General features: G+C 37.7%; 1 protein-coding gene across 4 annotated transcripts in view; it reads left to right on the forward strand.

The window, feature by feature from the left end:
* Positions 1-11061, forward strand: part of TET2 (tet methylcytosine dioxygenase 2) — a 131927-nt gene extending 120866 nt beyond the window's left edge. For all 4 annotated transcript variants that reach the window (XM_015138929.3, XM_015138928.3, XM_028848654.2 and 1 more), the window contains 3 exons: positions 933-1070; positions 3878-4232; positions 6329-11061. In XM_015138929.3, coding sequence (XP_014994415.3) covers positions 933-1070; positions 3878-4232; positions 6329-7806 — 1971 coding nt within the window. In that variant the 3' untranslated portion in view covers positions 7807-11061. The remainder of the gene's footprint in view (positions 1-932; positions 1071-3877; positions 4233-6328) is intronic.
* Positions 11062-12400: the final 1339 nt, after the last annotated feature.

Consider the following 12400-nt stretch of genomic DNA (forward strand, 5'->3'; position numbering starts at 1 on the left):
CTGTAATTCTAGCACTTTTGAAGGCTGAGGCGGGTGGATCACTTGAGGCCAGGAGTTTGAGACCAGCCTGGCCAAAATGGCAAAATCCTATCTCTAGTAAAAATACAAAAAATTAGCAGGGCATGTTGGTGTGTGCTTATAGTTCCAGCTGCTTGGGAGGTTGAGGCCTGAGAATTGCTTGAATCCGGGAGGCGGAGGTTGCGAGGCAGAGGTTGCAGTGAGCCCAGATCACACCACTGCACTCCAGCCTGGATGACAGAGTGAGACTCTGTCTCAATCAATCAAGCAATAAAATTTTTAAAAAGTTTGATATTGACATACCTACATACACACCATTATACACAAGTGGATCAATAGAGAATCCTTAAGTAGACCCAACATATATGGTCAATTGATTTTTAACAAAGATGATTCAGGTGGGAAGGGAAAACCATTTTATCCAGTGGTATCTGAACATTTGGAAAGCCATAAAGGAAAAAAGATCATCTTGACCCTTAATTTCACACCATTTGTAAAAATTAACTCCAAATAAACCCATTTATATGAAATTCTAGAAAATGAAAATCTATAGTGATAGATTAGTAGTTGTCTGGGAACAAAGCAGGAAGCATGAATTACAAATGGGCATGATAAAATTTTTAAGAGTGATGAATATGTACTTTATTTTGGTTGTGACAAATATATATCGAAACTCAAATAGCACACTTTAAATATATGCTATTTAGTGTATGTCAATTATGGCCTCAATAACACTGTAAAATAAAAACTTTACCATGTCAAGATATTTGCTCTGTTTTGTGTCATTCCATTTTGTTTCTGGATATAAAGTTCAAAACATTTTTTAAAGTTCTAAATGGTCTAAATACTAGTGAGTTTTTGGTCTAAGGGTAAAACTAACTACTTTCCCATTCACTCACACTTTTATTTTTCAGATTGAATATGAACACAGAGCACCAGAGTGCCGTCTGGGTCTGAAGGAAGGCCGTCCATTCTCAGGGGTCACTGCATGTTTGGATTTCTGTGCTCATGCCCATAGAGACTTGCACAACATGCAGAATGGCAGCACATTGGTAAGTGGGGCTGAGGACAGCTTAGCAGCTGTATGAGTCTGTTCTCACACTGCTCATAAACACATGCACAAGACTGGGTAATTTATAAAGTAAAGAGATTTAATTGACTCACAGTTCCACATGGCTGTGGAGGCCTCACAATCATAGCTGAAGGCAAATGAGGAGCAAAGGCAAGCCTTACATGGCGGCAGGCAAGAGAACATGTGCAGGGGAACTCCCCTTTATAAAATCATCAGATCTTGAGAGACTTACTCTCACGAGAACAGAATGGGAAAGACCCACCCCCATAATTCAGTTACCTCCCACTGGGTCCTTCCCAAAACGTGGGAAGTTTGGGAGCTACAATTCAAGATGAGATTTAGGTGGGGACAAAGTCAGACCATATCAGCAGCATCTCATGTTGAGGAGCAGAACACTGGAATTTAGTAGCATTTGGTTAGAATATGTTGTCTGCAGGTTTCACTGGACAACAATATTTTCATGAATGAATTCCTGTTGCAAAGTGACCTGCTTTGGCATAACTAACACTCTCATGATAGGTTGGCACATTGGTGTCCTGTCAATTGTGTTGACAAGCACGTGAGAATCATGGAAATCCTTGGTGTTAACCTAAACCTGTGACTATGCATTGCCAGTTACAGTTAACTGCCAGGAAAATCTCAAAATTCAGTGCCAGTTACCTGGTAGGTTATAATCAGTTAAACAAAACACCATAAACAAGCCAAGGTACCCATTCACCTTACAGAGCGAGAAGCATCAATGAGAAACACATCATCATTGACCCAGTAACTATGGTAACCTACTGTAAAAGATTCACAGTGCAAAAGAGCCTGACTACATATTACAATGGGTAAAATGGATTTTTATATTTAAATTATATAATTATATATTTATATAATTATATACATATTTATGTATAAATCATATAATTAAACATTTATATATAAATTATATAATTAAATATATAATTTATATATATTATTTATAGAGAGAACATACACCAACATATTTGTAGAGATAAAGAACAAAATGTTCTGTTGAAAAACCTATAAATCAGTCAACCTAATGAATCATCAACATGGATGTAGGTGTAGTTGAGGAAGATGGCCAGTGAGAATATGGAAATAGGTATCAGGAATTAAAGTCATATTCTAGGGCAGAAAAGCATTCAGGGAGGTATTAGATGATAGTTGAAGTAATTTGAAGAAGCTGATGTGAAGTTTTTGTTGAGAAGCAGAGAAGGTATTCATTTAATGGTCTAGATCAGAGATTGGAGAACTCTTCTCTATAAAGGGCAAGATAATAAATATTTTAGGCATTGCAGGCCACATAGGATTTCCGTCACATTGTTTGGTGGTTTTGTTTTTTTAAAAACTCCTTGAAAATGTAAAAACCATTCTTGGTTTAGTGGCCATACAAACACAAGCTGTGAGGCACATTAGCCATAGGTTCTGGTTTGCTAACTTCTGATCCAGGAGAACAAACACAAGGCCTACCAACCACCCCAACATCTAAAATCATCACTAATCATGTGCTCAGCACCTGCTCATTATTAGGAGGCTATGCTAGTTTCTGAAAAGCAGAAGTAGTAAATGATAACTGGAGCTATAGTGCATCCTAATATAACCATGTTTCGTTCCAGCAAGGTGACAGAGAGTAAGATGATGATAAGGATGTTTAGAATCAAGAAGATTTTGCCTCTGATAGAGCATGGGTTCTGTGAAGTGAAATGGAAAGGAGCACTAGATAAGAACTGAATAGGGTTAAATATGTATGGGAAAAGTAACAAGGTGCTCAGAGACATGACTTTGAAGACTTTTCTGGGCAGGAAGTGACAGAGTCATTAATGCCATCTCATGTTAAAGTTATTTCTGAAGTCAGTCCATTATGATCACATTTCTAAAGTCAGTCCATTATGATCACATTTCTCTCAAGAATATCTTCTAATTTTATATTAGATCACATTGTTTCCATTGATCAAAAACACTAAATACTAAAAAGCTAGTGTTTTAAAACCACAAATAATCTTTTACCAAAGCTAATGTAATTGTGGTAACCAAAGAAAAAAGTACCATTTAATTATCAAAGCAACAGAGGTAGCTTTCCTCCCTCCACCCCATACCCTTTTCAGAGTACCCACTTATATGTGGTCATATTTCAAAAAAGAAATGAAGAGAAAGGTTTGACAGAGTACAAAGGAGGAGATAGTGAAAATAGTATTAGGTTGCATATTACCTATATCAGCCAAATCTTTACCTTTTCATTTTTTATATTTTTACTTCAGTTATCTTATGGAAATTTCTTAAACATAGAGTTAGGTGTCAGGTATGTGGAAAGACATTAAATTTGTGTTCAGAAGTATAAGATGAGGCAAATGTGATACTACCAAAAACAGAGGAAGTCATTTCGTAGAAAAAAACTTTTAGCCTCTTTTTGAAGAGGCTTCACATCTAGCACATCTATTTTTGAAGTGTGAAAAGCAAGAGAGTGCTTCATTTTGGGGGAGTGTTGCTTCTTCCCATAGACAGAAACATATGTGAAGAACAAGGGTCACCACAGGTAACCTGTTCCTGATAGACTCAGAGAAAGGGTGGGTGGGCAATGTCAATTCCTCTTATCTCCCTGTACCATTTTGATACTATTTTCATTAATAACAGGTAGAATGGTTTTATGGTAATATACATGTCACTGATCTGGATCAACTAGGCCACCAACACAAATCTGGATACTGAGAGGAGAAAGATACACACACACACATTTTCTTTGGGACCTGTAGCTGAGGCTGTCACGTCTTACTTCCCTACCAGGTATGCACTCTCACTAGAGAAGACAATCGAGAATTTGGAGGAAAACCTGAGGATGAGCAGCTTCACGTTCTGCCTTTATACAAAGTCTCTGATGTGGATGAGTTTGGGAGTGTGGAAGCTCAGGAGGAGAAAAAGCGGAGTGGTGCCATTCAGGTATTGAGTTCCTTTCGGCGAAAAGTCAGGATGTTAGCAGAGCCGGTCAAGACTTGCCGACAAAGGAAACTAGAAGCCAAGAAAGCTGCAGCTGAAAAGCTTTCCTCCCTGGAGAACAGCTCAAATAAAAATGAAAAGGAAAAGTCAGCCCCATCACGTGCAAAACAAACTGAAAATGCAAGCCAGGCTAAACAGTTGGCAGGTAAATTGAATGTAAAGCATTTATAGATAAATGTCTTTTGTGGTATATTAAAAATGAACATTATTTTGGTTTTGCCCCCATCAACTTGTAAGTTCTGGGATACACATGAAGGATGTGCAGGTTTGTTACATAAGTAAACATGTGCCATGGTGATTTGCTGCACAGATCAACCCATTACCTAGGTATTAAGCCCAGCATCTTCCTGATGCATCCCTACCAACAGGCCCCAGTGTGTGTTGTCCCCACCCGCCTACCATGTGTCCATGTGCTCTCATTGTAAAATGAACATTGTTAATTTTGGAAAGTTAACATCAGTCATGGTCTTAGTTCTGTGCCAGAGTCTTCTCTAAAGTAGCAAGGGCCAGGCTTTGTTCTCAGAGATGGTAATGAGATATTGCACCATCAACATGGAAAACATGGAAAAGTTTGGATTTTATTCTATAATAAACAGCAACATTTTTTAACAGGTAAGTGATATGATGAAATTCATTGTAATTTGGCAGTAGGCCAAATTAGTAGAGGAGCTAATAGTCTGGAGATAGATACAGTAAACCAGGACTGAGGTAACAAGACCTTGAATTTTGTTGGTTAGTAGCAAAGATCTAGCAAAATGGTGCAAATGAGCTCTTCAAAATAGGAAAATGAAAATCAGTATATTGGTGACAAAACATTGGGATGAAAGAGTAGAAAAATTTAAAGATGACTCCAAAGTTTTAAACCTAAACTTAGCCTACTGTTTTAGGGTTCTAAAACAGTACTATTTATTGAAATAAGAAGTTTGAAAATATGATTGAGAGAGAGAGGATAATAAAACACCTTTCCTTAGACATGTTGAGTCTGTGGTTTAGGAGGGGTTCTACATGTAGATATCCTATAAAACTTTTACCCATCGAAATAGATTACAGGTGTAGTAATAACAATAGAACATTATTCATGAATACCTCTTGCTTTATGTCTGCAGTTTGTAAAAAGAAAAAAAAAATCCAAAATTTGGAGATGGTATTGGCCTGGCCATTAACAAAAGCAAACCAGTTTGCTTAGAACTAGCCATCTTTGCTGCTTCATGATGTAAATTTCTCTACTGATTCATTTCCAAGCTCAGAGGAACTAAGTTAAATAATTTAGAACAATATGCTAAAGATGCTTGATAAGTGTTTATTGATTCATTGACTTCTCTAATACTGTTCATTTAGGTTAGCTGTGAAATATAATCAGATAGAACCTTGTCTCTGCTCCCTTTTAACTAGCTTCTGCAGGTAATAATCACTTCTATTCTCAGAACTGCCATTGCAGTTTCATCTATTTGTTCTTAACTCATATGACTTTTTAAGCTGAGGTCAAAACAGAAATATAACTTTTATAAGTTTCATTTACAAAGCTGAAAGTTTCTTTAAAGTGTTATCTACAACTGTGTTAACTTCCTTTCTGGAAAGCCTGCTCATAAAGTAGCATTTGTTGATTATATAAGATGCTTTTTGTGTTTAAATGCGTGTCATTCTTTTTTTCACAACATTCCTGAATCTTACATAATAAATATTATTTTAATTATGTAGCAAATTCCATTGCATGCCAGGCAATGAAGAAGTAAAATAAAACATTGTCCCTCCCATTTAGGAATTTACTTACCAGTGGGGGTGAAGAGAGGGCTAAAAACATACCTATAATACATTGTGAGTATTGCGTTATCAGATCTATCTTTGCAGTTGAGTATTACAAAAGCACTAGAAGATGAGGTCACAGTGGTCCCTTGAGGAAGGGATGACTACACCAAGGAAGGGTAGGGAGAGAGGGAGGAAAAAGGAGGGCACTTCAAGCAGAGGCATGTTCAGAAGTTCCAAAGAATGTGTTGCTCTCAATGGAATGACTTTGGATGTTTATTACATTTTTTTTTCCACTAAGTTCTCCATTTTTAATGCCTTAGACAAAAAATTGTGCTGGATAATGAGCAGAACCCTGACTTTGCTCTTACCTTTGCTTAATGGGTGTTGTATATTCCTAGTGGAGTTTCTTACATACATTTAAGTATCCTCAGCAGACTTCATAAATAATCATCAACATCAAAGATATGTTTCTGTTCTCTCTTACCCTGTCCACAGAACTTTTGCGACTTTCAGGACCAGTCATGCAGCAGTCCCAGCAGCCCCAGCCTCTACAGAAGCAGCCACCACAGCCCCAACAGCAGCAGAGACCCCAGCAGCAGCAGCCACACTCTGTCTCTGACCCTCAGACAGAGTCTGTCAACTGTTATTCTGCTTCTGGATCCACCAATCCATACATGAGACGGCCCAATCCAGTTAGTCCTTATCCAAGCTCTTCACACACTTCAGATATCTATGGAAGCACCAGCCCTATGAACTTCTATTCCACCTTGTCTCAAGCTGCAGGTTCATATTTGAATTCTTCTAATCCCATGAACCCTTACCCTGGGCTTTTGAATCAGAATAACCAATATCCATCATATCAATGCAATGGAAACCTATCAGTGGACAACTGCTCCCCATATCTGGGTTCCTATTCTCCCCAGTCTCAGCCCATGGATCTTTATAGGTATCCAAGCGAAGACCCTCTGTCTAAGCTAAATCTACCACCCATCCATACACTTTACCAGCCAAGGTTTGGAAATAGCCAGAGTTTTACATCTAAATACTTAGGTTATGGAAACCAAAATATGCAGGGAGATGGTTTCAACAGTTGTACCATTAGACCAAATGTACATCATGTAGGGAAATTGCCTCCTTATCCCACTCATGAGATGGATGGCCCCTTCATTGGAGCCACCTCTAGATTACCACCCAATTTGAGCAATCCAAACATGGACTATAAAAATGGTGAACATCATTCACCTTCTCACATAATCCATAACTACAGTGCAGCTCCGGGCGTGTTCAACAGCTCTCTTCATGCCCTGCATCTCCAAAACAAGGAGAATGACATGCTTTCCCATACAGCTAATGGGTTATCAAACATGCTTCCAGCTCTTAACCATGATAGAACTGCTTGTGTCCAAGGAGGCTTACACAAATTAAGTGATGCTAATGGTCAGGAAAAGCAGCCATTGGCACCAGTCCAGGGTGTGGCTTCTGGTGCAGAGGATGATGAGGTCTGGTCAGACAGTGAGCAGAGCTTTCTGGATCCTGACATTGGGGGAGTGGCCGTGGCTCCAACTCATGGGTCAATTCTCATTGAGTGTGCAAAGCGTGAGCTGCATGCTACAACCCCTTTAAAGAATCCCAATAGGAATCACCCCACCAGGATCTCCCTCGTCTTTTACCAGCATAAGAGCATGAATGAGCCAAAACATGGCTTGGCTCTTTGGGAAGCCAAAATGGCTGAAAAAGCCCGTGAGAAAGAGGAAGAGTGTGAAAAGTATGGCCCAGACTATGTGCCTCAGAAATCCCATGGCAAAAAAGTGAAACGGGAGCCTGCTGAGCCACATGAACCTTCAGAGCCCACTTACCTGCGTTTCATCAAGTCCCTTGCCGAAAGGACCATGTCCGTGACCACAGACTCCACAGTAACTACATCTCCATATGCCTTCACTCGGGTCACAGGGCCTTACAACAGATATATATGATATCACCCCCTTTTGTTGGTTACCTCACTTGAAAAGACCACAACCAACCTGTCAGTAGTATAGTTCTTGTGACATGGGCAGTGGGGAAAGGTCACAGTATTCATGACAAATGTGGCAGGAAAAACCTCAGCTCACCAGCAACAAACGAGGTTATCTTACCACAGCACTTAATTTTCACTGGCTCCCAAGTGGTCACAGATGGCATCTAGGAAAAGACCAAAGCATTCTATGCAAAAAGAAGGTGGGGAAGAAAGTGTTCCACAATTTACATTTTTAAACACTGGTTCTATTATTGGACGAGATGATATGTAAATGTGATTTCACCCCCCTTACAACTCTACACATCTGTGACCACTTTTAATAATATCAAGTCTGCATAGTCATGGAACACAAATCAAACAAGTACTGTAGTATTACAGTGACAGGAATCTTAAAATACCATCTGGTGCTGAATATATGATGTACTGAAATACTGGAATTATGGCTTTTTGAAATGCAGTTTTTACTGTAATCTTAATATTAACTTTTATTTATCAAAATAGCTACCAGAAGCATAAATGAATAGCAGGAAAACACTGAATTTGTTTGGATGTTCTAAGAAATGGTGCTAAGAAAATGGTGTCTTTAATAGCTGAAAATTTAATGCCTTTATATCATCAAGATGCTATCAGTGTACTCCAGTGCCCTTGAATAATAGGGGTACCTTTTCATTCAAGTTTTTATCATAATTACCTATTCTTACACAAGCCTAGTTTTTAAAATGTGGACATTTTAAAGGCCTCTGGATTTTGCTCATCCAGTGAAGTCCTTGTAGGACAATAAAAGTATATATGTACATATATACACAAACATGTATATGTGTACGCACATGTATATGTATAAATATTTGAAATGGTGTTTTAGAAGCACTTTGTCTACCTAAGCTTTGACAACTTGAACAATGCTAAGGTACTGAGACGTTTAAAAAACAAGTTTACTTTCATTTTAGAATGCAAAGTTGATTTTTTTAAGGAAACAAGGAAAGCTTTTAAAATATTTTTGCTTTTAGCCATGCATCTGCTGATGAGCAATTGTGTCCATTTTTAACACAGCCAGTTAAATCCACCATGGGGCTTACTGGATTCAAGGGAATACGTTAGTCCACAAAACATGTTTTCTGGTGCTCATCTCACATGCTATACTGTAAAACAGTTTTATACAAAATTGTATGACAAGTTCATTACTCAAAAATGTACAGTTTTAAGAATTTTCTATTAACTGCAGGTAATAATTAGCCGCATGCTACAGACTCAACAAAGCTAGTTCACTGAAGCCTATGCTATTTTATGGATCATATGCTCTTCAGAGAACTGAATGGCAGTCTGCCTTTGTGTCGATGATTATGTACATTGTGATGTTGTCATTTCTTAGCTTAAGTGTCCTCTTTAACAAGAGGATTGAGCAGACTGATGCCTGCATAAGATAAATAAACAGGGTTAGTTCCATGTGAATCTGTCAGTTAAAAAGAAACAAAAACAGGCAGCTGGTTTGCTGTGGTGGTTTTAAATCGTTAATTTGTATAAAGAAGTGAAAGAGTTGTATAGTAAATTAAATTGTAAACAAAACTTTTTTAACGCAATGCTTTAGTATTTTAGTACTGTAAAAAAAAATTATATATATACATATATATATGAGTTTGAAGCAGAATTCACATCATGATGGTGCTACTCAGCCTGCTACAAATATATCATAATGTGAGCTAAGAATTCGTTAAATGTTTGAGTGATGTTCCTACTTGTCATATACCTCAACACTAGTTTGGCAATAGGATATTGAACTGAGAGTGAAAGCATTGTGTACCATCATTTTTTTCCAAGTCCTTTTTTTTATTATTAAAAAAAAAAAAGCATACCTTTTTTAAATACTTGATTTCTTAGCAAGTATAACTTGAACTTCAACCTTTTTGTTCTAAAAATTCAGGGATATTTCAGCTCATGTTCTCCTTATGCCAACATGTCACCTGTGTTTATGTAAAATTGTTGTAGGTTAATAAATATATTCTTTGTCAGGGATTTAACCCTTTTATTTTGAATCCCTTCTATTTTACTTGTACATGTACTGATGTAACTAAAACTAATTTTGTAAATCTGTTGGCTCTTTTTATTGTCAAGAAAAGCATTTTAAAAGTTTGAGGAATCTTTTGACTGTTTCAAGCAGGAAAAAAACATATTACAATGAAAATAGAATGCACTGAGTTGATAAAGGGAAAAATTGTAAGGCAGGAGTTTGGCAAGTGACTGTTGGCCAGCGACTTTTAACTCTCTAAGTTTTTTTGATCCTGTAATCACTGAAGGTACATACTCCATGAGGACTTCCCTTAAACAGGCATGCTGTGCAATAGATTGTACAATTACATTTTGGCCTAAATACATTTTTGCTTACTAGTATTTAAAATAAATTACTAATCAGAGGAGGCATTTGGGTTTTATTGGTCAAATCTTTGTAAGCTGGCTTTTGTCTTTTTAAAAAATATATTGAATTTGTGGTTGTGTCCAATTTGCAAACATTTCCAAAAATGTTTGCTTTGCTTACAAACCACGATTTTAATGTTTTTCGTATACCATAATACCTAACCCCAAACATTTGGTTACTACATGTGCATTTGGTGATTTTGATCAGCCATTCTTAATATTTGATTTCTGTATCACCTACTGTCATTTGTTAAACTGCTGGCCAACATGAACAGGAAGTATAGTTTGGGGGGTTGGGGAGAGGTTACATAAGGAAGAGAAGAAACTGAGTGGCATATTGTAAATATCAGATCTATAATTGTAAATATAAAACCTGCCTCAGTTAGAATGAATGGAAAGCAGATCTACAATTTGCTAATATAGGAATATCAGGTTGACTATATAGCCATACTTGAAAATGCTTCTGAGTGGTGTCAACTTTACTTGAATGAATTTTTCATCTTGATTGACGCACAGTGATGTACAGTTCACTTCTAAAGCTAGTGGTTAACTTGTGTAGGAAACTTTCGCAGTTTGACACTAAGATAATGAACTTCTGTGTGCATTTTTCTATGCTTTTTTTAAAACTAGTTTCATTTCATTTTCATGAGATGTTTGTTTATAAGATCTGAGGATGGTTATAAATACTGTAAGTATTGTAATGTTATGAATGCAGGTTATTTGAAAGCTGTTTATTATTATATCATTCCTGACAATGCTATGTGAGTGTTTTTAATAAAATTTATATTTATTTAATGCACTCTAAGTGTTGTCTTGCTGAAGTATTTTTAGTGCTTGAATGACTGCCACCTCAATGAAGAAAAGGGAGTAAAAAATTTTTAAAGACACTTTTAAGATAGTTAGTCTTATGTTAAACTGTATCTAAGATAATACCCAAATAATTAAGGCCAAAGTATTTCTCTGGTTAAATGGTGTAGATATTCACTCACTTTTTCTTCCAACTAACTGTTTAGTGTATTCACTTTGCATGTGTAGACAGTATAAAACAGATATAGAATAAAGCACCTCTAATCTTAGATTGGGAAGTCCCCTCCAGTGTTCTGGGAAGGGTTTCAGTGATAGCAAGTACACTAAAGTTGAATTCATATTGCTTAGATCTAAGGCCAACTCTGTTTTCAGACTCTCATCTTCCACTTCTTGCCTACTTCTTACAGGAAGATACTTCTTCCTGTATGTCAGAAAGGCAGAGCGGCAGGCTGGAAGAATGAGGAGAGGTGGCCTGGAAGGTATCAGACAAATACCCTTGTCCTCATCTAGTCCCACTTGGCTTCAAAGAAGCTTGAGGCTAAATCATCCTCATCTCTACCCATTCTCTGCCATGTGAATCATCCCATACATAATATCAGTGCACTCCAGCTGAAACACTTACTAGAACCACAAGATGCTAAACAATAGTTGTGGGAATCTTCCAGCCCTCCATCCTTCCCAAATTGGCAGAGAAATCATTTTCATCATGCATGAAGTAAAGGAATTCCCTTTCTCACATTTCTTTCTGTTCAGTCTGGGCCAAATCTGATTCAAATAGTGCAATCCAGGAAATGACTACCATTTAGTAACCTCTGAGCTTATTGACTGGGAGATTCCTCCAGGACTCTGCAAGCCAGGATATTAGGAGAAGCCACAACATCTCTGTTAAAACATAGTGATCTAATGACTTGGCTTTCGTTTTAATTTCAACCCTCTGAGTACATTGTCAACCTTCATTTCACCATGCATCATCTGGCTGAACCTTGGGAACCTCCTACTCCACATTTGTGAGTCTCCACTGCCCAGGGCAGGGAGAATTTAAGACTCCACAAGCCTTTGCGACTAGAGTCCCATTCTGCTAGGATCTCTACTAGTGAAGGCTGGTGATGCTAGCACACTATAAATGAAGGTGTGGGAAGGCTTGCTGCTTCTGAGCCTGCAGGTGGACTTGAACAGGGGAAACAGCTGGAAATGACAGATGAGCCAGCATTCACAAAGCTTTATTGGCCCCTTGCCTCTCCTGGAAAGACATACCAAGGACAAACCTTTTCTTGTAGGCACACAGAGCTGCCCTGTCACACAGTACTACCCATTTCTTCCTCACTTTTTTCAGCTGG

This window comes from Macaca mulatta, chromosome 5, assembly GCF_049350105.2.
Source record: "Macaca mulatta isolate MMU2019108-1 chromosome 5, T2T-MMU8v2.0, whole genome shotgun sequence".
Taxonomy (NCBI): domain Eukaryota; kingdom Metazoa; phylum Chordata; class Mammalia; order Primates; family Cercopithecidae; genus Macaca; species Macaca mulatta.